The sequence below is a fragment of the Pygocentrus nattereri genome, chromosome 17, assembly GCF_015220715.1.
Source record: "Pygocentrus nattereri isolate fPygNat1 chromosome 17, fPygNat1.pri, whole genome shotgun sequence".
Classification (NCBI taxonomy): Eukaryota; Metazoa; Chordata; class Actinopteri; order Characiformes; family Serrasalmidae; genus Pygocentrus; species Pygocentrus nattereri.
In genome coordinates, this window is record NC_051227.1 from 9,706,829 (window position 1) to 9,729,862 (window position 23,034).

The 23,034-nt window shown below is 41.0% G+C and overlaps 1 protein-coding gene across 1 annotated transcript; it reads left to right on the forward strand.

Annotated features, from left to right (window-relative positions):
• The first annotated feature begins 1,199 nt into the window (after positions 1-1,199).
• On the forward strand, positions 1,200-22,601 carry alp3 (alkaline phosphatase 3). The gene is given in 12 exon segments (XM_037546379.1): positions 1,200-1,345; positions 9,062-9,178; positions 10,327-10,442; positions 12,321-12,495; positions 14,880-14,943; positions 14,945-15,044; positions 15,966-16,106; positions 17,346-17,415; positions 18,452-18,586; positions 19,009-19,200; positions 20,742-20,858; positions 22,070-22,601. Coding segments are annotated over 12 exon segments (1,668 nt in total). The 5' UTR covers position 1,200; the 3' UTR covers positions 22,366-22,601.
• The last annotated feature ends 433 nt before the right edge of the window (positions 22,602-23,034 follow it).

A 23,034-nucleotide genomic window follows, 5' to 3' on the forward strand; every position in this document is an offset into this window, starting at 1 on the left:
CTAATATCATGACCGTATCAACCCAGTTTATCAGCCCTGCACTGGTTACCAGTTAAATTTCGCGTTGATTCTAAAATTCTATTATTGACCTATAAAGCTCTAAACGGACTCGCCCCTCAGTACCTGAGTGAACTTCTCTCCTACTATGAACCATCACGCCTACTTAGGGGCAGAGCTTCTCATACAAAGCCCCCCAGCTTTGGAGTAATCTTCCTGTTAATGTTCGGGACTCAGACTCAGCCTCAGTCTTTAAGTCTAGGCTAAAAACTTACTTGTATAGTCAAGCCTTTGGTGATCAGTCTTCCCTGTCAGATCTAGACCTGCTGGAGTCTCTGCTGCTTTGTTATACTGTAATCTGTGGTCAGCCACTCTTTACAGAACTCTGTGTTGTTCTTTCTTTCCTTTCTTTGCTGAGCTGAATAGCTGCCCATCCTGTGCGTCTGATGCTGCTGCCTCTTCTGCCTTGATCGGGTGCTGCTGCTCACCAGCCTTCTGGACCGGCTTGACCACCACTGAGCTTCTTGCTGTTGAACGCTGTGCAGTTCTCACCCTCAGATGCTGCTGCTACCTCTGCTAATCATAGTCTAATCTAATAACCGCTGCCCACCAGTTTTCCCCGCTTTGTACTATAATACTTTATACTAACACTGTTTGCTGTCCGTTGTGGTCCAGAGGAGGACGGGTTCCCCTTCTGAGTCTTGGTTGCTCTCAAGGTTTCTTCTCCTGATCTCAGGAAGTTTTTCCTTGCCACTGTCGCCACTGGCGATGCTCACAGGGTCATCCCAGACCCGGATTTTCGTTCTGGAATACTGATTATTCTGTAAAGCTGCTTTGTCACAGCACCTGCTGTAAAAAGCACTACATGAATAAACTTTGCTTGCTTGCTTGGTTTCTAATACTGACCTAATAGTGATTCTACAGTTTTGCACATGCCACAGCTATGTTTTCATTATTAAAGATTTGCCTTGTCAGCATTTGCTTTTGCCACGTGCAACAAGCAAAATCATTTCTTATTTGAACTTTGAACTGCCAATTAAGAATAATAATATTTATCTCCGGTATGCTATCAGTCATTTACTTCAAAACATCCTTGTCGCGGATCAATAAACTTTTCTTTCAAGAACTTTGAACTCCCACAACAGAAAGCCCCATATTAATATTATTCGTGAAAGAGTTCAGGGGTCACTTGTAATCTGATTTATGTTGCCTCAGAGAGCAGCAGGAGTTCTCTTTCAGCTCATGGTTGGTCTGGAGAGAAGTGCTGCCCACTTGGTCACAACGATGCCGGTGAAGGTGTTCACCCTGTTTTTCCTTCTGGCCACGGTAGGGCTGTCCACTGCTTCAGGTAAGTCTGTCTATGACAGCCTGGGGCAACATCGGCCTTACATGGAATATCATTTATAAGGAGTTGCTTTCCTTTTGCATCCACCTGTATTATGTTACCTGTCTTACCTTCACCTCTCACAACTTTGGAACTTTCCCATACGTTCTTATGATGCATTCAGATGGATTTTGTCATTGGCTGCTCTAGCATGGCTGAAAAAAAAGTTTCATGTTACCAAGTTATCACCGACATTCTCTGATATCATGTAAACACATCAGACCAATCATATTCAAAAGTTTGAACAGTTTCATAATTAAACAATAGAAGATGAGACGGGGTTATGAAATACCATCCCGGCTGTGATTTGGTAGCTGTAGATCCTCACAGCCGTGATGTTATTGGTGATAACTCACTCCTCGAGTGTTCTACTGCTTTACTACAGCAGTTAAATAAATACAGTAAGAAATGAATAAACTGGCCGTGAACACGGCGTTTAATGTTTTAATGTTCAGTTCCTTCCTCCAAATTATAGCTCCTTAACGAGCAGCTTGTTGCTATGTCAGAGTAACGAGCTCCGCCCACTCGGTGCACTTTCTGCTGTAAGCCCCGCCTTTTGAAGTACTAAGCCATAAAACTGACCCAATATCAGGTTCAGCATAGTTTGGTCAGTTTTTCCAGATCAGTATTAATGTTTTGTTCCAGCCAGTCTGTAAAGATTCTTACAGCCCCGTTTAGTTTGGTGAATGGTGTTGGGTTAATTTCTGGCTGATTCCAGGTTGTTCAGCCAGCCCGACAGCTGTGCTGCACATTAGCTCTTTGAACTTTAGCTCAATTAAAGTACCAATTAAAGGTACAGTACCAGCAAGGATTCATTAGCAAATTAGCTAACTACTTGCATGCTTCCTTGAGGTAGAAGCAAAAATTTTGACATGTTTGCATATTTAGTAGCTTTTTTCGGTTAATTGAAATTCCTTGTTCCTCATTTGTGCTGGAAAGATTGTCCTCTTTCTTTCCTCTTCTCTTTCAACCCCATCAGGGCTGAAGTGATTTGTGATTTACTGAAAGATTCTCTGTTTTCATTAGCCATCCAGGGTCTGCTGCAGAGAAGTTTCCCTACAGCATAATACTGCCACCATCATGCTTCACAGAGGAGATGGTATGATTAGGATAGGATGTGGCGTTTAGTCTGATGGCCAAAAACCTTGATTTTGGTGTCATAGAACCTTCTTCCAGTTGACTTTCTTCTAGAGTCCTCTGGCAGACTACAACAAAGAGGTCATTAAAGTTTTACTCAACAGTGACCCCCCATAAAGCTGTGACTGGGAATGCATCCAGGCAACAGTCTTTCCAATCTCAGCCACTGAGACTCATTCAGTTATCATAAGTCTCCCTTTCTGGCCGCCTTTTTGCGCAGACACACTTTTTGCCGGTTGTTGGCAGATTTACAGCTGTGCCATACCCTTCCCATTTCTTAATGATTGATTTCACTGCACTCCAAAGGACATTCAGTGACTTGGAAATGTTCTTGTATGGACCCCCTGTGCCTTTTCAATCACCTACTCGCAGAGTTGCATGGAGTTCTCTAACGGTGTGGGTTAGACCTTAGACCTTAGACGTTAGACCTTCCAGAAACTTATGTTTCAGGAACCCCTTGATTCCACACAGGTGATCTCCATTTAGCAATCTCCAATTATTTGATTTCTAACAATTGTCTTTTTCCTAATGAATTTAATGTACTTCTTCTGCTTTCACTTTGACATAAAAGACGGTTTCTGTTGAAAATTGTTCAATGTTTGATGATAATAACGCAAGAAAACTAAGGGGGTTAATACTTTTTATAGGCACTGTACTTATGCAAATAGGCAAAGGCATAATGTACCATTTAGTATTTACCATCTTATTATGTGCAGTAAGTCAGGGCAAACTGATGCCAAGATAGATGCAGAGTGTAAAACATTAGACCAAATCACATTACAAAAAATGTTGGGCCGGTAGGAAAAGTAAAAACAGGCTGCAGTAATTTGCAAATTTGCATTTGACCTAAATTTAACTGAAAACAGTACAAAAACAAAATAAGTAATACATTACTATTTATTTATTTCAACAAATTATATTTTTTCTGTACTTATACAATTATTCTAAATTTGATGCCTGCTACATGTTCCAAAAATGTTGGGACAGGGGCAGGTTCCCCACTGTGTTGCATCACCTTTCCTTTTAACAGAGTTCAGCACTTATTTGGGGGAACTGAGGATGCCAGTTGTTGTACTTGTGAACATGAATTCTTCCCCATTCTTGCTTGATTCTTGCTTTGCTTCACTTCAGCTGCTGAACAGTCTAAGGCCTCTGTTGTCATATAGTGAACGTTATAATACTCCACAATTTTTTGAGTGGGTGGCAGGTCTGGATTGCAGGCAGACCTGTCTAGCACATGCACTCTCTTACTACGAAGTCATACTACAGAATGTGACTTGGCATTGATGAAGCAAGCAGGGACATCTCGAAAAAGACGTCATCCGGATGGCAGTACATGCTGCTCTAAAATGCATATAAATCCCCAAGCAAGAATGCCGTTACCCACTAACACACACTTATGCTATGACAGATGTTGGCTTTTGAACTTTATACTGGTAACTGTCAGGATGGTCATTTTCTTATTGGCCTGGAGAACACGACGCCCATTACTGAAAGGCAGACTTATCAGAGCACAGTTTCCAGTTTGTGTCAGTCCATCTCAGATGAGCTTTAGCCCAGAGAAGTCGGTGGCGCTTATTAATGTTCTTCATGTTTGATTTTCGCTTTACGTAGTAGATTTTTACCTTGCGTTTGTAGGTGTGGTGACAAACTTTGTTTACTAACTAGAGTTTTCAAAAGTTAATTGTAGAGAAACTTACCTAAAACTTTAATTTCTTGACAGTGGTGGTGATAGGAATGAGGGGTCATAAAATATAGCCGTTTTATTTACTATCCAAAACCACCATTGAACACGCACACGTCTTCTGAGGTTTTATATGTAACACTGATAATCGTAGTAATAGTTGTTAATCTAAAAATTACATTGTCTTTGCCTTGTATCACGCTGCATATACCAGACTGCCATTAATGTACAGTCTGTGGCCAAACGTATGTGGACAGGTAAGTTTTAGAACAGAGAAGTTTCTTGATATTGTATATATACAGTTTTCACTTTGCGTAGTAGATTTTTAACTTGCATCTATATAAATATTCATGATATCATGTGGTTTCATTCATTTCAGAAGTGTGTGGGTTTTTGATTCAGGTCCATCTGAGTGACCAAAGGTCATGAGTATTCCATGTGGGGTGTTCTTGATTTTTCCATAAACTTCCCAGTCTTACACTGCCCCCAGCCCAACTTCTTGGGAATGTTGAAGGCATTACATTTGGAATTAGTTTATATTTACAAAAATCGATAAAGTTGATAAGGGAAAATATTAAATATATCTTCTTTGCTATGCTTTTTAATGAAGTAACTGTAAAAGATGGTTTGTAAATCACAGCTTTCTGTTGTAGATGTAGTGATCCATTCCACTAGATAGATGTATGAATTGTTGCTAGTTATTATTTGATGATGTGACAATTTTGGAACTTCACGAATTGACGAAGGCTCTCCGAATGCACCATTAGCTCTGTGTTTGTTTCTCTCTCTCTCTCTCCTCACCTGTCCACAGGTTCGGTATTAGATAATGTTCCACCCACTCCCACTGCAGGTTTTCTCTCTGCAGTCCCACCAAGCTGTCAACCAGGCAATGGGTTGAATAACGATAGGAAGAATGTGTCGGCGTGAGAGTGGGAGTGTGCTTTTCATTCCAAGTGTGTGTTTCATCTAAGGAATGTGTGTGTGTGTGTGTGCGTGTGTGTGCTGAATACATTTCATAATGTGTTTTTTTTTTTGTACCCCAATGCCTGAAGCCCTCTTGTCACAGAACGAATGGGACCCAATTGGTGGTGAATTCAATGGAAGTAATTTGCATGAGGACAACCCGCCTACTTTCTTTCTTTGTGTTTCCATTTATGACGTTTAGGCCTACTTCATATAAAACCCGCAAACCTTCACTCAACAATAAAGGTGTCAAAGTTGAAAAAATCTCCACACAATGAAGTTCTGAAGGAGAAATCCACAGATTTATTTATTTTTTTAAAATATTGCAGAAGTCAGTCGTCGAGATGAAAACAAAGTCATGAAATGGTTCCTTGTAGAGAAACTTTGTGTAAAATGTAATCATAATAGCAGTTTTTAAATCTAAAAACATACATTTTCTTTGCCTTACAACACCCAGCATCTAGCACTGCACCATTAATGTACAAAAGCATGGGCATTAAAATAGAGTTGGCCCTCCTTTTGAGGCTCAAATCATCTGGGAAGGCTTTCCACAAGATTTTGCACTGTCTGTGGGAATTTTTGCCCATTCAGTCAAAAAGGCTTTTTTGTGAGGACAGACACTGTTGGACGAGAAGACCTGGCTCAGAGTCTACATTCCAGTTCATCCCAAAGTGTGTCCAATGGGTTGGGAAACCAATTTCGTGAGGCTTTTGACACAAAGTTCTTGTGCTAATTTTGCTTCCAGAGGCAGTTTGGACCTCTAAGTGACGCTACTGAGGATAAGCAATTTTATGTGCCATGCACTTCAGCACTTGATGGCCCTTGTGACCAAGCTGTGGTTTCTCCTAGAGGCTTCTAATTCACAATAATAGCACTTACAGTTGTCTGGGGCAGATCTAGCAGGTTAAACGTTTCACAAACTGACTCAGCAAAGGTGGCATCCTATGGCATTTAAACTGATGGAGCTCTTCAGTACAACCCAATCTACTGCCAATGTTTGTGTATGGAGATTGCATGGCCATGTGCTTGATTCTGTACACCTGTTAGCAGTGGTCTGGCTGAAACATCTGAATACATCTCAATAATTAGAAGTGTCCACATACTTTTGACCATGTTGTGTATTTAAATCATAGAAAGTAAATTAAAGTACATAAAGTAAGTTCTACACCAAAAATTTTTATCTCAAAACCTCAAAACAACAAAAATGGGCATCAAGCAGTGTATTCATAACCATTTCTATGTGGGAGCTTTTAAAGGCATTAAACTCTTTAGCATTTCACGTCAAACCACTCTGAATCACTTTTTTTACATCTTCGCCATTTCATTATGCTGAAATGTATAGTTAAATAGAGAACTGTATATTTTAAAAACCTTTTGTTTAAGATCCGCATCCATAAACATTAGGCCCGTATGGATCTGGATGGACAGGCCCCAGGTTCCATGGCAGTTGTCCAGTTGGACTTCAGGATTGGATTAAAGCCCTGAAATAGCCCATGAAACATCCAGATTGCAGTGATTTCATCCAATCCAGAAACCAAAATCCAATTTGAAGACTTCAGAGAAAATGGATGCTGAGATAGATGAGGAAAGGTATTCCCAACGATCAGTTCTTTGCTCCCCAGCTTCGTGGCCAGGCTGGGCTTGACAGCAGAGCCAGCTAATTAGCAGGAGCTCACTAGGCTGGTCTCAGCAGAGGGAAATTAGACAGGCTTTATACGGCTGACCTTGGAAACCAGATTTGTGAAGATGATTAACCGCTCATCCTGTGGTCTCCTGCCCCAGTTAATATTTAGAATGTATATATTTAAATTGGTGCTTGAAAGTTTGTGAACCTTTTACATTTTCAATGTTTCTGCACAAATTTGACCTGCAACATCGTTTTTTTCCTAATAGAGATACAGAGAACCAAGTCAAATAAATGCAACAAAGATTTTACACTTGATCATTTTTTGTTGAGGAAAATTATCCAATATTCCAGCTCTGTGAGTGAGTATGTGAACCTTTGCTTTCAGTATCTGACGTGACCCTCTTGTGCAGCAATAACTGCAACTAAACATTTTTAATACCTGTTGGTAGGTCCTGAAAATCGGCTTGGTGGAGTTTTAGCCCATTCCTGTGAACAAAACAGCGTCAACTCTTATGTTGGTGGGTTTGCTGCCTTAGGCCCTTTCACAACAGTTCTATAGAGTTAAGGTCAGGACTTTGGCTGGCCATTCCAGAACATCCACTTCATTCTTCTTTAACCATTCTTTGGTAGAACGACTTGCGTGCTTAGGGTCGTTGTCTTGCTGCATGACCCATGTTCTCTGTCAGATGTCCTGACATATTCCTTTAGAATTTGCTGGTATAATATAGGATTCATTGTTCCATCAGTGATGGCAAGGATGTCTTTGGACTGTGGGAGGAAACCAGAGAACCCAGAGGAAACCCACACAGACACGGGGAGAACATGCAAACTCCACACAGAGAGGACCTGGTCACCCGGCCAGGGAATCGAACCCAGGCCCTCCTCGCTACCCACTGCGCCACCGTGCCGCCCTATATATTTAAATATATATATATATATACAGCACAGCAGAGATAAGATTCTCACAACAGCAATTACAGTTTGGAACTTCTCTATTGGCGAACATAGACATGGACTCAAATCTCTCTCTCTGGTGAGCTCTGATCAGTCTGAAGTTTCTTTATGTTTCCTCCTCAGTCAGCTCTTTCAAGCTGGAGGACTTCTGCGCTTTTTTGCAGGCATGTGTTTCCGGCTTGTAGAATCCCTCTGCTGTGTACTGCAGCGTATTAGCAGGGGTGTAATAGAAGTTATATAACTGGTACATTTCCTTTGTTCCCCTCGGGGTTCATACAAAACAGCAAATACGGAACACCAATACATATTTAGTTAAAGTACATAGTTACAATGCGAACACAAGCGGCTGCTTTCCTATGTCGGGTGGCGAGAGAGACGAAAGCCCACACTAATGAATTGTAACACATAACAAACAGATCCTGCAGTCTTGTGGGTAATTCTTCTCTCTTTCCTCTGAAATCTTCACCGCATACACATACACACGCTCCTCCTCACCAGCATGCACTCCCTCAGCTGCCGCCGATGCAGAAGATTATGTAAAAATACTGAATATTTATGTCTATAAGCAGAACTTCAAGCATCATGAAAAAGAGCAGAGAATATATGTAACAGAAAAATGAACAGAAACCAAAATATTACTTTTCCACGCCTCCAAAGCTCAGTCTGAGAAGCTAGCTGATGATTTTCTGAAGTGATCAAACCCATTCAGTGGTGCTGAGGTCTGGAATCTGGGGCAGTCAGTGCATCGTTCAGCTTATTTGTTTGAAGTGTCTGTCTCCTTTTCTCAGTGAGGTTCTTCATGATCAGCTACATGTCCTTTCAGACCCACAGCGCTGAGTGGTCTTCTCACAGTGGAAGGATGGACAGGAACACCTGTGGATGTTTTCAGATCTGAAGCAGCTTGATTTTCTCCTCTCTCTCAGGGATCAAAGCTTTCAGTGCTGTTTATCTGATGGGGGAGGTTTTGAGGTCGACCAGCTCTTCCAGGTGGTTGTTAGGAATCCAGTTTGTCTCTGAATCTTGTGCAGTCCTGATGCAAGTGGGTTATCTTACACAGTTGTGCCAAAGTTGTACATTCCTGGTCTAAATAACACATTTTTGTTGATTTTGAAGTGAAATTTTGTTAACACATCCCCGGCAGAGAACAAACTTGTCCATTTTAACGCAGAGCTACAGTGCATTCAGACAGTGCTTTTGAACAGCAGTGTAAAACAGGGAACACGACCTGCTTTGTATTTCTACTCAAATGTGTTGAAAGTAATGTGTCAGAATTTGTGAGTTTGCATTATGATATCTGAGTTGGTTTTGTGTGTAGTTGAAGAGAAGAACCCAGAGTTCTGGAGGGCCCAGGCTCAGACTACACTGAAATCAGCTCTCAGTAGGAAACTCAACACTAATGTGGCCAAAAACATCGTGCTGTTCCTGGGAGATGGTAAGGCTAAACTTTCAATACTCATCAAAGAGTTACCAAACTTACCAATCTCATCAAACCCACTAAACCCAGTTTTAACACCCCCTGTGGGGTTCCCTCTACAGGGAACAAACTTTTGACTTGATTTTATTAACCTTTACATCTTATGTATGTTTTAATTTCTGTTTTATTATTTTTATTACATTTGAATGTATTTGCATTATTATTAATGTTTCAATTTTTATACTTACCTGATTTGAGTCTTGATTTATTAAATTGACTTTCATCATTTAATATGATCTTATACTTCATCAATCCCTTGCACTGTATGAACTCGGCAACATTGTAAATGAGGGGCACCCTCAATGTTCTCCGAGACTAAATAAAGGTTGATCGATGGATTGATTAAATATGACACATTTCTGCAAATTTTAGAGCACACATTTATTTATTATTTATTTGCTAAATTTAACATATTGGAAGAAAATAAAGCAAAAAATATAAAATGTGCCATAACCTTTGCTCAAGCCACATTTTATGCTTTTCCTTTTGCTTCTGTTTATGCACCAGGGAAGTAACTCTAACACGATTCATTAAATGATTCATGTACCCCATTTGTATACAATGACAAAGTTGCACTGAATTTACATATCTTTTTTCAATTATTCAAACTTTGTTTGGAACTACAACTGATTTTATAGCCAATACTTCAAGAATGTTTGAATAAAATATGCATAGTAAATCCTACTTCTACATCTGTTTACAGTCATTTTGTTATTTACCTCATGTAATGTTTGGTCACTACTTTTTATACACATTCTGAATAGTAAATTTATGTCAATGTCAATTTTAATACTATATGCTTTTCTAGTCATTTTACAATCATTTACAAATATATAAAATAACCCAAATGATAAAAGCAACTGTAAATCTTTGAATGCTAGATGAGTGAAACTGATACTTAGATAATATTTTAAAAATATTTTTAATCACCTTAGAAATCACAAATGAAGCAAGCAACATTAAATATATTGTTCTAAAAGCCAAATTGACAGCTGTTGTGTTGCATGGTCAATGTTGTGTTAATGGTCAAGCTAAGGATACTGGTAGAACAGAACTGGCCCCAGGTGAGTGTAGAGTGTGTATTTATTGTTAACTGCTGTTTTCAGGGATGGGCATCACCACAATCACTGCCGCTCGCATCTTAAAAGGCCAACTGGAGAACCAGACAGGGGAGGAGACTGTAATGACCATGGATACGTTCCCTTATGTGGGCCTCGCTAAGGTACACACACATGCACACTCATATAAGAACTCATATACTCGTATATGAAGTATCTCAAAATCATAACTTTACAGGAGAAGGCAAAAAGTCTGGTTCTTTGTAATGGAAGTCAATGTACTGAGATTTTTCATTCAAGTAATTTCAGACTATTTCAATTGTTCCTTTCATGATTAAATTTTGACACAGTATAAATACTCCTGTTGAACTCAAATGACGCAGAAAAACAAAAATATTTTACTTTTTTAATTTTCATGAGGTCTTTGGTTTCAGTAGTACTGTAACATAATAGCCCTAATATTAACCTATATTTAGTTCAAATGAGGTGTACTAACAGAACACTTGATGAAACTCTTTTATTAAGGGACCTTTTGTTGATTTTGAAGTTAAAATAAGTTCTGCATGTTTCAACACATTACTTTATTTGCTGTATATTGGAATAAATAAAAATAACTGTAAAATGTGCACAAAAAATTAAATTAAATAAAATGTTGACATCTGAATTTAAAACTATATCAAAAATGAGTGTTTTTACACTCCTGGAACCTAAGCATTTTCTTTTCCCCTAAGTTAGGTTAGTGTGGTCTCAGTTTACTTTTTATGTACTTTTCAAATATATATTAGACAAAATTACTGGTCAGCATGCTTGGCTTAAACTGACAAGAAAATGCAGAAAAGTTTGGCCTATACTTCTACTTCAGACTACTACAGACTTCTATATACATATTCATATACATTATATATCTAAAAGTATTCACCCATCCAAATCATTGAATTCAGGTGCCCCGATCACTTCCATGGCCACAGGTGTATAAACCCAAGGCCCTAGGCCTGCAGACTGCTTTCTGCAGAGTCAATCACTACAGACATCCAAACTTCATGTGGCTTTTGGCTTTTTGTCGTTTGGGGACGGCCTCTTCCTGTTCCAACACCGGTACACAAAGCAGGTCCATAAAGACATGGATGAGCCAGTTTGGTGTGGAAGAACTGGACTGGCCTGCACAAAGTCCTGACCTTAACCTGATAGAACATCTTTGGGATGAATTAGAGTGGAGACTGTGAACCAGGCCTTCTCGTCCAACATCAGTGTCTGAGCTCACAAATGTGCTTCTGGAAGAACAGTCAAAAATTCCCATAAACACTTCTAACCCTTGTGGAAAGCCTTCCCAGAAGAGTTGAAGCTGTTATAGCTGCAAAGGGTGGGCTGACATCATATTAAACCCTATGGATTAAGAATGAGATCTCATTCAATTTCATATGCGTGTGAAGCCAGACAACCAAATACTTTTGGCAATATAGTGTACTTCTATATACTTGTAGCCTGTACTTGTACTTATATGTATGTAATATAAAATATACTTTTATAAACTAAAAAGTGGGCTAGAAATATAGAACTAGTGCTCGTAAGTTCCCTTATAGTGTATTTTAGTGTATTTGAGGTACAAAGTAAAACTTAGATGTGAACTAGTTGAGTTCTTAAACTTTACTACTTTTACACCTAAAGAATACTTTAAAATATAGTTACTACATAAAGTATACTTGGGAAATGTGCTTGAACTTTACCTAGGTTAACTTAATAAAATGGACTTTAAATATACGTTTTATGTAAGGGATGTTATTTGACCAGAGCACAAAAACTTTTGCATACAACTGTCCTGGCTGATCCTTAGCAATCATTTTCACTTTTCTGATACTGTAATAACGTAAATTAAGGGACATTTGTCCAACCTTATTTGGACCCTTTCATTTTCCATTAAACACACTGTTGTACATGCAACCTTATGAGGACCATACATCAGTCTTTGTGGGGACATTCTCAGTTTTCTTGTGTGAAAGTGTTTATATCTATGTTTGTTTGTTTGTCTGTGTGCATGTTTGTAGGTGTATTCAGTAGATTTTCAGATTCCGGACAGTGCTGCCACGGCAACGGCATACCTTTGCGGTGTTAAGACTAACCTGAACATGGTGGGCCTTAGCGCTGCTGCACAAAACGGAGTGTGTCGCACACAGAAGGGCAATGAGGTCACGTCTATTCTCAAGTGGGCTAAAGATGCAGGTACCTACACACACACACACACACACACACACACATACATTTTAATTATTTATACAGGTACACAATTGAAAATACATAATGAAAATGAACAAACTGTAAATCTTTGCATTATTCAACTAATCATGCATAAAAAGAGTGTCTGCATTAGACACAAAGCATCACTGTCCAAAAAAAAATTTGCATCCCCAAAATAGAAACTTTACAGATAGGGCCAAAAAAGTTCTTAACTTTCAATATAGATTATTGTAGAGATCTATTTCCATATAATTTTCTAACGATTTTAAAACAATTCTATTGCTCCATTAATCACAATAAGAAGGACAACTGCACTGAATTGTGTTCAAACTGTAAAATGCCATCTTTACAGATGTTACAGTAATTTGTAAGGAAATCAGTTATAATAATAATAAAAATTTATATGAAGAAAAATAAAATACTAAAATAATATACAAATAAAAGTATAGACAACAATATAGAGACTAAAGTAAGGCACAAAGCTACAATTACAGCATCTAAAAAGCTGAAAAGAAACAGACTTTACAGACGTCATGTACTTTCTGGAGACCTCTCAGGTAGAAACGTGTCATTGTCTGCAACAGGTGGCAAAACATTTTGTAACATGGGTTGTGCTTCGGACTCTTTTCCTAAGATGGTTAATCTGATGAACGCAAACACAGTGAAAGAATGTTTAAAGATAAGACTGCAAGTTTTGACTGAGCTGTCTTTGCATGTAATGCTATGTAATGTAATATAACGAATGTAATGAGGACATGAGTATCTTAACCAAATGTTACTCAATATCCTTTTGTTGTTTTCCTCCTTCAGTAAACAGTTGACACTACTAAAGCTGATATTAGTTTTTGCCAATGATGCTGTTACTATGGCATGGCTGCATTGCAACATCATTCACATACAAGGCATGGAACATCCTTTTTAATGGCGACATGTAAGGACAACATTAAGTTTACCTTCGTTTCGCTACTGCTGTTCCTGTACAAGCGCTGGTGGAGCGCTAACATGATGGAGGTAGTGTTATGACATGGCTGCCTACTGAACGCTTCTCTTATATTTACGGCTGATGTGACTGATGTGGCTGATGGAAGCGGCAGAATTCATTCTAAAGTGTGTAGGGTTACATTATCTGCTCAGTTTTAGGCAAATGCTCCAAAACTAATTGGACAATGCTTCACAGTGCAGATGAACAATGACCCAAGGCATAGCCCAGGACCTTTTTAAGACAAAGAAGTAATATTCAGCAAAATCAGTCCAACTGAGCACACATTAAGCTGGCATCCATTATGTAGATTCAACTCAAATGTGTTGCCGGACAGCTAAAATAATAGTAATTTTGTCCAAATATTTATGGGACTGACTGATGATGAGGAAACAAACCTGAGCCTGGCCCAAGCCCAGTGTTGTATTTATGGCCTAAACACAGCCGTCACCCTGATATTTGTCGGTCCCCATCGGGTTCGGGTCGAGTAACAGGCCTCTAATGTGTGCATGGTAGTTGGTGTGGAGGTGTGTAATTTCTCTAACATGCACTAACAAAGTAGTCAGTGTTGTGGCCACTTCACCCAAAAATAGCATGACAAAGTGAGGGAAGGAAGCGATGGAGGGAATGTGGGAAAACAAGATGAAACACTAGAGTATGATGGGGTTGTGAGAGTGGAAAGAGAGAGTGAGTAAGCGAGAGAGAGTGGGTGAGGAAGAGTAGGTTTGGATCGGTAAAGAGAGAGGGGGTAGGAGGAGGCGTGGCCGAGGGACAAGGTGAATAATGAGAGAGAGATTAAGTGGGAGTTTGAGCGAGAGAGACAGAGAGAAAGAGAGACAGAGAGAGAGAGAGAGAGAGAGAGAGAAAGAGAGAGACAGAGAGAGAGAGAGAGAGAGAGAGAGAGAGAACGGTGAGAGAGAAAGAGAGAGGTGAGAGAAAGAGAGAGAGAGAGAGAGAGAGAGAGGTGAGAGAGAAAGAGAGAGGTGAGAGAGAGAGAGAGAGAGAGAGAGAGAAAGAGAGAGGTGAGAGAGAGAGGTGAGAGAGAGAGAGAGAGAGAGAGAGAGGTGAGAGAGAAAGAGAGAGGTGAGAGAGAGAGAGAGAGAGAGAGAGAGGTGAGAGAGAAAGAGAGAGGTGAGAGAGAGAGAGAGGGGTGAGAGAGAAAGAGAGAGGTGAGAGAGAGAGTGAGAGAGAGAGAGAGAGAGAGAGAGAGAGGTGAGAGATGGTCAAGTTGCTGTGTGGTACTTCACCTGCATACATTTACAAAATGATTAAACATGAGCTGCTGTGTAATTCAGTGTGTAACCAGCCTGCATGCTAACAGCAGTGAGAGGTGCTCACTCAGTTCAGACATTTTAATAACCAATTTCTGTGTGTGTGTGGGGGGGTGTAGGTAAGTCAGTGGGTGTAGTGACCACCACGCGTGTCCAACATGCCACTCCGGCAGGTGCGTATGCCCTCCAGGAAGTGGTACAGCGATGCTGACATGCCAGCGTCAGCCAAAAGAGACGGCTGCACGGACATCGCGGCCCAGCTGATCAACAACACTGACATTGATGTAAGTGAGAGAGAGAGAGAGAGAGAGAAAGAAAGAGAGAGAAGAAAGAAAGAGAGAGAGAGAGAGAGAGAGAGAGCGAGAGAGAGAAAGAAAGAGAGAGAATAAAGAAAGAGAGAGAAAGAGAGAGAGCGAGAGAGAGAAAGAAAGAGAAGAGAGTATGTGTTAGTGTGTGTGTGTGCGTTTGTGTGTGTGTGTTAGTGTGTGTGTATGTGTGTGTGTGTGTGTGTATGTGTTAGTGTGTGTGTGTTAGTGTGTGTGTATGTCTGTGTGTGTGTATGTGTTAGTGTGTGTGTATGCATGTGTGTGTGAGTGTGTATGTGTGTGTGTATGTGTTAGTGTGTGTGTATGTGTGTGTGAGTGTGCATGTGTGTGTGAGTGTGTGTGTATGTGCGTGTGTGAGTGTATGTGTTTGTGTGTGTGTGTATGTGTTAGTGTGTGTGTGCGTGTGTGTTAGTGTGTGTGTGTGTATGTGTTAGTGTGTGTGTGTGTGTGTGTAGGTGTTAGTGTCTGTGTATGTCTGTGTATGTGTGTGTGTGTGTGTGTGTGTGTGTGTGTGTGTGTGTGTTAGTGTGTGTGTATGTGTGTGTGAGTGTGCATGTGTGTGTGAGTGTGTGTGTATGTGCGTGTGTGAGTGTATGTGTTTGTGTGTGTGTGTATGTGTTAGTGTGTGTGTGTGTGTGTGTTAGTGTTTGTGTGTGTATGTGTTAGTGTGTGTGTGTGTGTAGGTGTTAGTGTCTGTGTATGTCTGTGTATGTGTGTGTGTGTGTGTGTGTGTATGTGTTAGTGTGTGTGTGTGTGTTAGTGTCTGTGTATGTCTGTGTATGTGTGTGTGTGTGTGTGTGTGTGTGTGTGTTAGTGTGTGTGTATGTCTGTGTGCTCATGCTAATCACTGCATATATTTATATGCAAATATGTGTGTAGGTGGTTATTGGCGGAGGCCGTAAGTACATGACCCCCAAAGGCACAGTGGACCCCGAGTACCCCTTGGATCGCAGCTCCCTCGGCAAAAGACAGGATAATCGCAACCTGATAGACGAGTGGATCAGCATGAAGAAAGAAAAGGTGGAGCTGGATGGCAACAGCGACCAAAAGAAAGACAGTCAAGAAATTGCTTGCTTTGTCTTTAACTTACAGTCAATTAACCGTGTATTAAATCATCAGAACCTCATGTTAAACCCGGAGCTCAGCGCAGGGAAGACTTTACACAACTAGTTGCGACTTGACAGCAACACAGAGCAAATAATGAGTCTATAACCAAGATATAGTGTCAACATTAGACCCACCTCGATGTTCCTCACTGGCAGGACTCCTCAATCTCTGCCTAACAACCTTTTAACCATGGTAAAATACTGTAGCGCATGGCGTCAAGTTGTTTATTCCTTGTTTATTAAACAGTGATAAAACACACCCATATTCAAGGTGTAATTTTGTTTACTATCAACAAAAAACTGTAGTAAACCATTCTCTCTGAGGCTACACTCACAAAAAATGATATCTTGGCAAGTGTAAACATTTTAAAAGTGATATTTCTCATTGTGAGACTCTCATAAGAATATTGCAAGATTATTTAACTCACTTCTATACATCGTTTAAATGGTTTTAAGCAGCTTTTTCTTGTGGGCTGTTGTTGTAGAAACCTGCCTGCCAATTTACCAACCTACATAGCCTCTTAAACTCCTTGAGACCACTCTATTAGACCCTCCTACCTCGTCAGTCCACCTTGTAGGTGTAAAGTCAGACGACAGCTCATCTGCTGCTGCACAGTTTGTGTTGGTCATCACATTGTTTTGGACCACAACGTAAAATCCATGAACACACTAATGTTAAAATTCTTTCATGGTGGAGATACACTTAAGGTGCTGCGAGGCAAAATAGTCCCCAAAGAAAACTTAAAATAAAAATTGCCATTTATTTCATGCAGTTACTGAATAATTTGCTATATGATTTAGTCACGAAAATTCAGACGGAAAAAACTAAATATACCCCGGGGAGTAAGAGGTAAAAAGAAGCGAGCGTCCATTAAATGTCTTAAACGACCATTGGAGTTGATTCTACCAAAAAAAAAAAAAAAAAACTAAAAATAAAAAAAACTATGAATTTGATAAAAATTCATTAAAATGGAGATTTGGTTTTGCAAATGAACGCCTCATGTGATTGGTTGCATTCCTGTTTTTGTTGCTAGTTAAACTAATGTGGAAGGCCTTCACTTCAGCTCCTGAGCAGGGATGGGAATTAGAGAGGGACACAATATTAAACATTGACAAACTGAATATTGAATATTGATGAATGTATTTCCATTAGGTGGCGCATTACGTGTGGAATAAGAAGGAATTTGACGCAGTGGATCCGGAGACCACGGACTACCTCATGGGTGAGAGAACTCAGTTTTTTCTTGAATTACCAATTTATTTATTTTATATTTTGGAAATAAAGAACAGGAACAAAAGGGTGAAGAGTTTTATTGCAATCCATATAAAATTATTTTACATTAAAAAATCCCCCCCAAAAATGTATGGTGTCCAATAAATAGAGTGCAACACTGTATCGTCATCAATTTCTGAGATATAGGCTTTAAATAAATGGGTGTGGTCTTATTTGCCTATATCTGTTGCAAATGTACATCATGTCTCTTAATGTTCCTCGGTGGTCAGGACCCCTGACCCACCCCTGGGTGGTGGGTCGTTCTCAGCACTGCAGTAACACTGACGTGGTGCTGGTGTGAGTGGATTAGACACGGCAGTGCCGCTGGAGTTTTTATGCACTGTGTCAGACCAGCACAACACACTAACACACCACCACCACATCAGTGAAATGAAGAGCTTTGAGACGTCTAACATAAGACGTTATTAGCTTGCTGTAGCATCTTCAATTTCTCAAAGTTGCTTCCTTTGATGGACCCACATGCACACACACACTCTATCTAAGCCACTTATCCATCTGTGTGACTGGAACCTATCCCAGCGCTCATTGGGCAGAAGGCAGGGAACAACCTGGACAGGTCAAGGGTCCATCGCAGGGCAGATACACAGACACAGACATATTCAATCACATGCACAGAACTAGGGGCAGTTTAGCTTGTCTAATTGCCCTGATTGCATGTCTTTGGACTGGGGGAGGAAACCCACGCAGACACAGGGAGAACATGTCACCTCCACACAGAGAGGACCCTGGCTGGAAAATCAAACCCAGCCTGGGGAATTGAACCCTTCTTGCTCCACTGTGCTGCCCTCTGATAGACTCTGAATTTCAAAATCCTCCTTAAATTTTCTACGAGACTCGAGTCAGAAGCTTGACTAGGCTAGGCATTAAACCAGTTTGAGGTGGTTGTTAACTATCCATCATACTGTGGCACACTGTCAAGATTCATTTGCAGAAATGAGGCACTTCATTTTCCTGTACATCTCCAGCTCTGTTTGAACCTGGTGATATGAGGTACGAGGTGGAGAGAGACCCACTCATGGACCCATCCATCATAGAGACCACTGAGAAAGCCATTCGCATCCTTCAGAAGAACCCCAAAGGATTCTTTCTACTGGTGGAGGGTAAATAATCAAGCAATCAGTCAGTTTATTCATTATTCAATCGGACACGTGATCAATAGGTCAGTCAATCGGTCAATTAGCACTTAAGATTGTTTATCAGTCATGACTTGGAGATGGAACCACAGTAACTGTGTAGTGAAAGTGAAGGTTTGATCAGCCAACATTTTCCATTTAGAGCTGGAGCTGCTAGGCTAATGATGCTGGAAGTCAATAGTCACCCAAATGGTTTCCACAGAAAACAAGCCAAAATCGTCATGTTCTTACTTCAAAGTGTTTGTAGCTAAGCTAGAATTGGAACAATATTATCATCCCATAAAGTCCCAATTTCTTGCACTATTTCATTTTAAAATTCCAGACTACATTTTGGAGAAGCAATGGTTGTCCAAACTCCACCAAACTCATGCAAACTCTTGTCTATGCAGGTGGGCGTATTGATCAAGGTCATCATGCCAGTCGTGCCTCCATGGCACTGCATGAAGCTGTTGCCCTTGACAACGCTGTTGCCCGTTCACTGCAACTGACCAATGAGGACGAGACACTGACAATCGTCACTGCTGACCACTCCCACTCTCTGTCTTTCAACGGGTACCCTTTTAGAGGCAACAGCATTCTGGGTAAGAGATCATGTATGTGGAGTCACATACACTGCTCAAAAAAATAAAGGGAACACTTAAACAACACAATATAACTCCAAGTAAATCAAACTTCTGTGAAATCAAACTGTCCACTTAGGAAGCAACACTGACTGACAATCAATTTCACAGCTGTTGTGCAAATGGAATAGACAACAGGTGGAAATTATTGGCAATTAGCAAGACACACTCAATAAAGGAGCGGTTCTGCAGGTGGGGACCACAGACCACTTCTCAATACCTTTCTGCTTTCTGGCTGATGTTTTGGTCACTTTTGAATTTTGGTGGTGCTTTCACACTCGTGGTAGCATGAGACTCTACAACCCACACAAGTGGCTCAGGTAGTGCAGCTCATCCAGGATGGCACATCAATGTGAGCTGTGGCAAGAAGGTTTGCTGTGTCTGTCAGTGTAGTGTCCAGAGGCTGGAGGCGCTACCAGGAGACAGGCCAGTACACCAGGAGACGGGGAGGAGGCTGTAGGAGGGCAACAACCCAGCAGCAGGACCGCTACCTTTGCCTTTGTGCAAGGAGGAACAGGAGGAGCACTGCCAGAGCCCTGCAAAATGACCTCCAGCAAGCCACAAATGTGCATGTGTCTGCACAAACGGTTAGAAACCGACTCCATGAGGATGGTATGAGGACCCGACGTCCACAGATGGGGGCTGTGCTCACAGCCCAACACCGTGCAGGACGCTTGGCATTTGCCAGAGAACACCAGGATTGGCAAATTCGCCACTGGCGCCCTGTGCTCTTCACAGATGAAAGCAGGTTCACACTGAGCACGTGACAGACGTGACAGAGTCTGGAGATGCCGTGGAGAGCGATCTGCTGCCTGCAACATCCTTCAGCATGACCAGTTTGGCAGTGGGTCAGTAATGGTGTGGGGTGGCATTTCTTTGGAGGGCTGCACAGGGCTGAATCTGATTGAACACATCTGGGACATCATGTCTCGCTCCATCCATCAACTCCTGGACAGTCTGTGGTACAACGTGGTGTTGGTGGATGGAGCGAGATGCTTTAGTCCAGGTCTGGGAGGAGATCCCTCAGGAGACCATCTGCCACCTCATCAGGAGCATGCCCAGGCATTGTAGGGAGGTCATACAGGCACGTGGAGGCCACACACAATACTGAGCCTCATTTTGACTTGTTTTAAGGACATCACATCAAAGTTGGATCAGCCTGTCGTGTGTTTTTCCACTTTAATTTTGTGTGCGACTCCAAATCCAGGCCTCCATTGGTTAATAAATTTGATTTCCATTGATTTTTGTGTGATTTTGTTGTCAGCACATTCAACTTTGTACAGAACAAAGTATTCAATGAGAATATTTCATTCATTCAGATCTAGGATGTGTTATTTGAGTGATCCCTTTATTTTTTTGAGCAGTGTACTTACGTAATTATGTCCTTGCTTGCTGTTTAAGCTGTGAAGTAAATCTAATTTGTTTGGGTGGGTGGGTGCGGCGATGGTGTCTGTGCTGTCTGTCTGTATCTCATGCATATGTGTGCTTGTGTGATCTGACAGGTAAATCTCCTCTGTATGGACAGGACCTGCTCCCTTACACCACACTGATGTACGGAAATGGCCCTGGACACAAAATCATCGACAACAAAAGACCTGACATCCGCAGTGTGGACACCAGTAAGACAAACACACTCACTCCTCTAAAAGCAATATGTTACACAAATGTCACATTTGCACAAAGTCAGCAAAGACATGCTTGTTGTCTGAGGTCAAGACACCTTTGTTGAATCTGGGACAAATCCAAGACTATGACTAGTGAACCAGCTATGAATGAGTCTAAAGAGAAAGAGTCGAAATCAAGCTAGAGTTGAGTATAAATGGTGTTTGAGTCTAAATGAGGTTGAGTCAAGACTGAGTCCAAGTCAGAGTGAGATGAAATCAAGATGGGGGGTCCAAAAGAGAGCAAGACTGGGTCCATATGACAGCAAAACCAAGTTGAGACTGAATGCAAATGAGACTGAAACTGAATCAAGATCAAGACCCAAATAAGACTGAGTCCAAGTGAGTGTGAGACAGAGTCAAGACTGGGTTCAAATCAGTCAAGACTGTCCAAATGAGAGTAAGACTGTCTCAAGACTGGGTCCTTTTGACAGCGAGACCAAGTTGAGACTGAGTGCAAATGAGACTGAAACCAGATCAAGATCAAGACCCAAAAAAAGTGAGAGTGAGTAAAGACCTGGTCCAAATGTGATGGAAACCCAATCAAGATCAAGACCCAAATGAGAGCAAGACCTAGTCAAGACGGAATCCAGGTGAGTGTAAGACTAGTCTAGAGTGGATTCAAATGAGAGCGAGACTGGGTCAAGATCAAGACCCAAGTAAGCAAGACTGAGTCAAGACAATCCAAATGAGACTAAGACCATGTCTGTATGACAGCGAAGCTGAGTTGAGACTGAATGAGACTGAAACCGAATCAAGATCAAGACCCAAATAAGAACAAAACTGAGTCAAGACTTGGTCCAAATGTGATGGAGACTGAGTCAAGACTGAGTCCAAGTGAGTGTGAGCCTGACTCAAAACTTGGTCCAAATGAGACGGAAACCAAATCAAGATCAAGACCCAAATGAAAGCGAGGGTGAGTCAAGACTTGGTCCAAATGAGAGCGAGGGTGAGTTAAGATCAAAACCCGAATGAGAGAGAGGCCGAGTCAAGACTGAGGCCACACAGTTTCATAACTCTGAATTAAGTATTAAACATTTAATTATGCAGAAACTTTGAAACGCTGGTTAAAGTGTCGCTTAACAATTCCTTTAGTGCATTTAGTGAAGTCTTTCTGAAACAAGTACATTCTTCACTCTTCCACTTTTCTCTATCTTTCTCTTTCTCAGAGAGTAAGGACTATATCCAGCAGGCAGCGGTTCCTCTGGACTCGGAGACCCATGGTGGAGAGGACGTGGCTGTTTTGGCCAGAGGCCCAATGGCACATCTTTTCCAGGGCGTAAACGAGCAGAGTTATTTGGCTCATGCCATGGCCTATGCTGCATGTGTCGGAGCCAATCAGCAGCATTGCGTGGCCACCACCAGTTACAGGCTTGCTGAATCACGGAGCTCCGCCCCTCACTCATCTCTCACCTCTGTTCTATCTGTGCTGCTGGGGTCAATAATGGCTTTGTTTCTGTACTGAGAGAGAGAGGCTATCATTGTGCAGACTGAAGGAGAGAGAGAGAGAGAGAGAGAGAGAGAGAGAGAGAGAGGCTAACATTGTGCAGACTGAAAGAGAGAGAGAGACTGGAAAGTGATGTGAATAATTAATTTCTGCAAAAAAAACTAATTTTACCTCAGAACTGGTGATCATGTTTTGTTGATTTGCAATTAATATCTGTGTTTAATAAATCAGTTTAATAAAGGCTTTTGCAAGTGCTTTATTTGTTTCACTTAATTGCATATGAAAACACTGTGTGTATAAGTGATATAGGTTATTCTTTTATTTTATTTAAAGTTAAACTGGCGATTATGCATAAATTTTAATTTTTCAGTAATATGTGTGAAGATGATAAGGATTCTACAAATATACAAAAATAATTCTACAAATATGAGTTTCCTAAAGATAGAAAAAATGGAATTCCTAACAACCACCTGAAATAAATCGATTAAGAAGTGGCATTACCTTGGTATTATCTTGTGAGTGAGCTTGAACACCAGGCCAATGTGCTCAGGACAAGGCGACGTGAATTATGGGAGTCTGAATGAGGCATCATGGTGGGTGAAGACGGATGGGGGATTCCATTCCGAAGTTGTGTGGGCATTTAACATTCCTCAATCCACACACACACACACATATATACTGGGAATA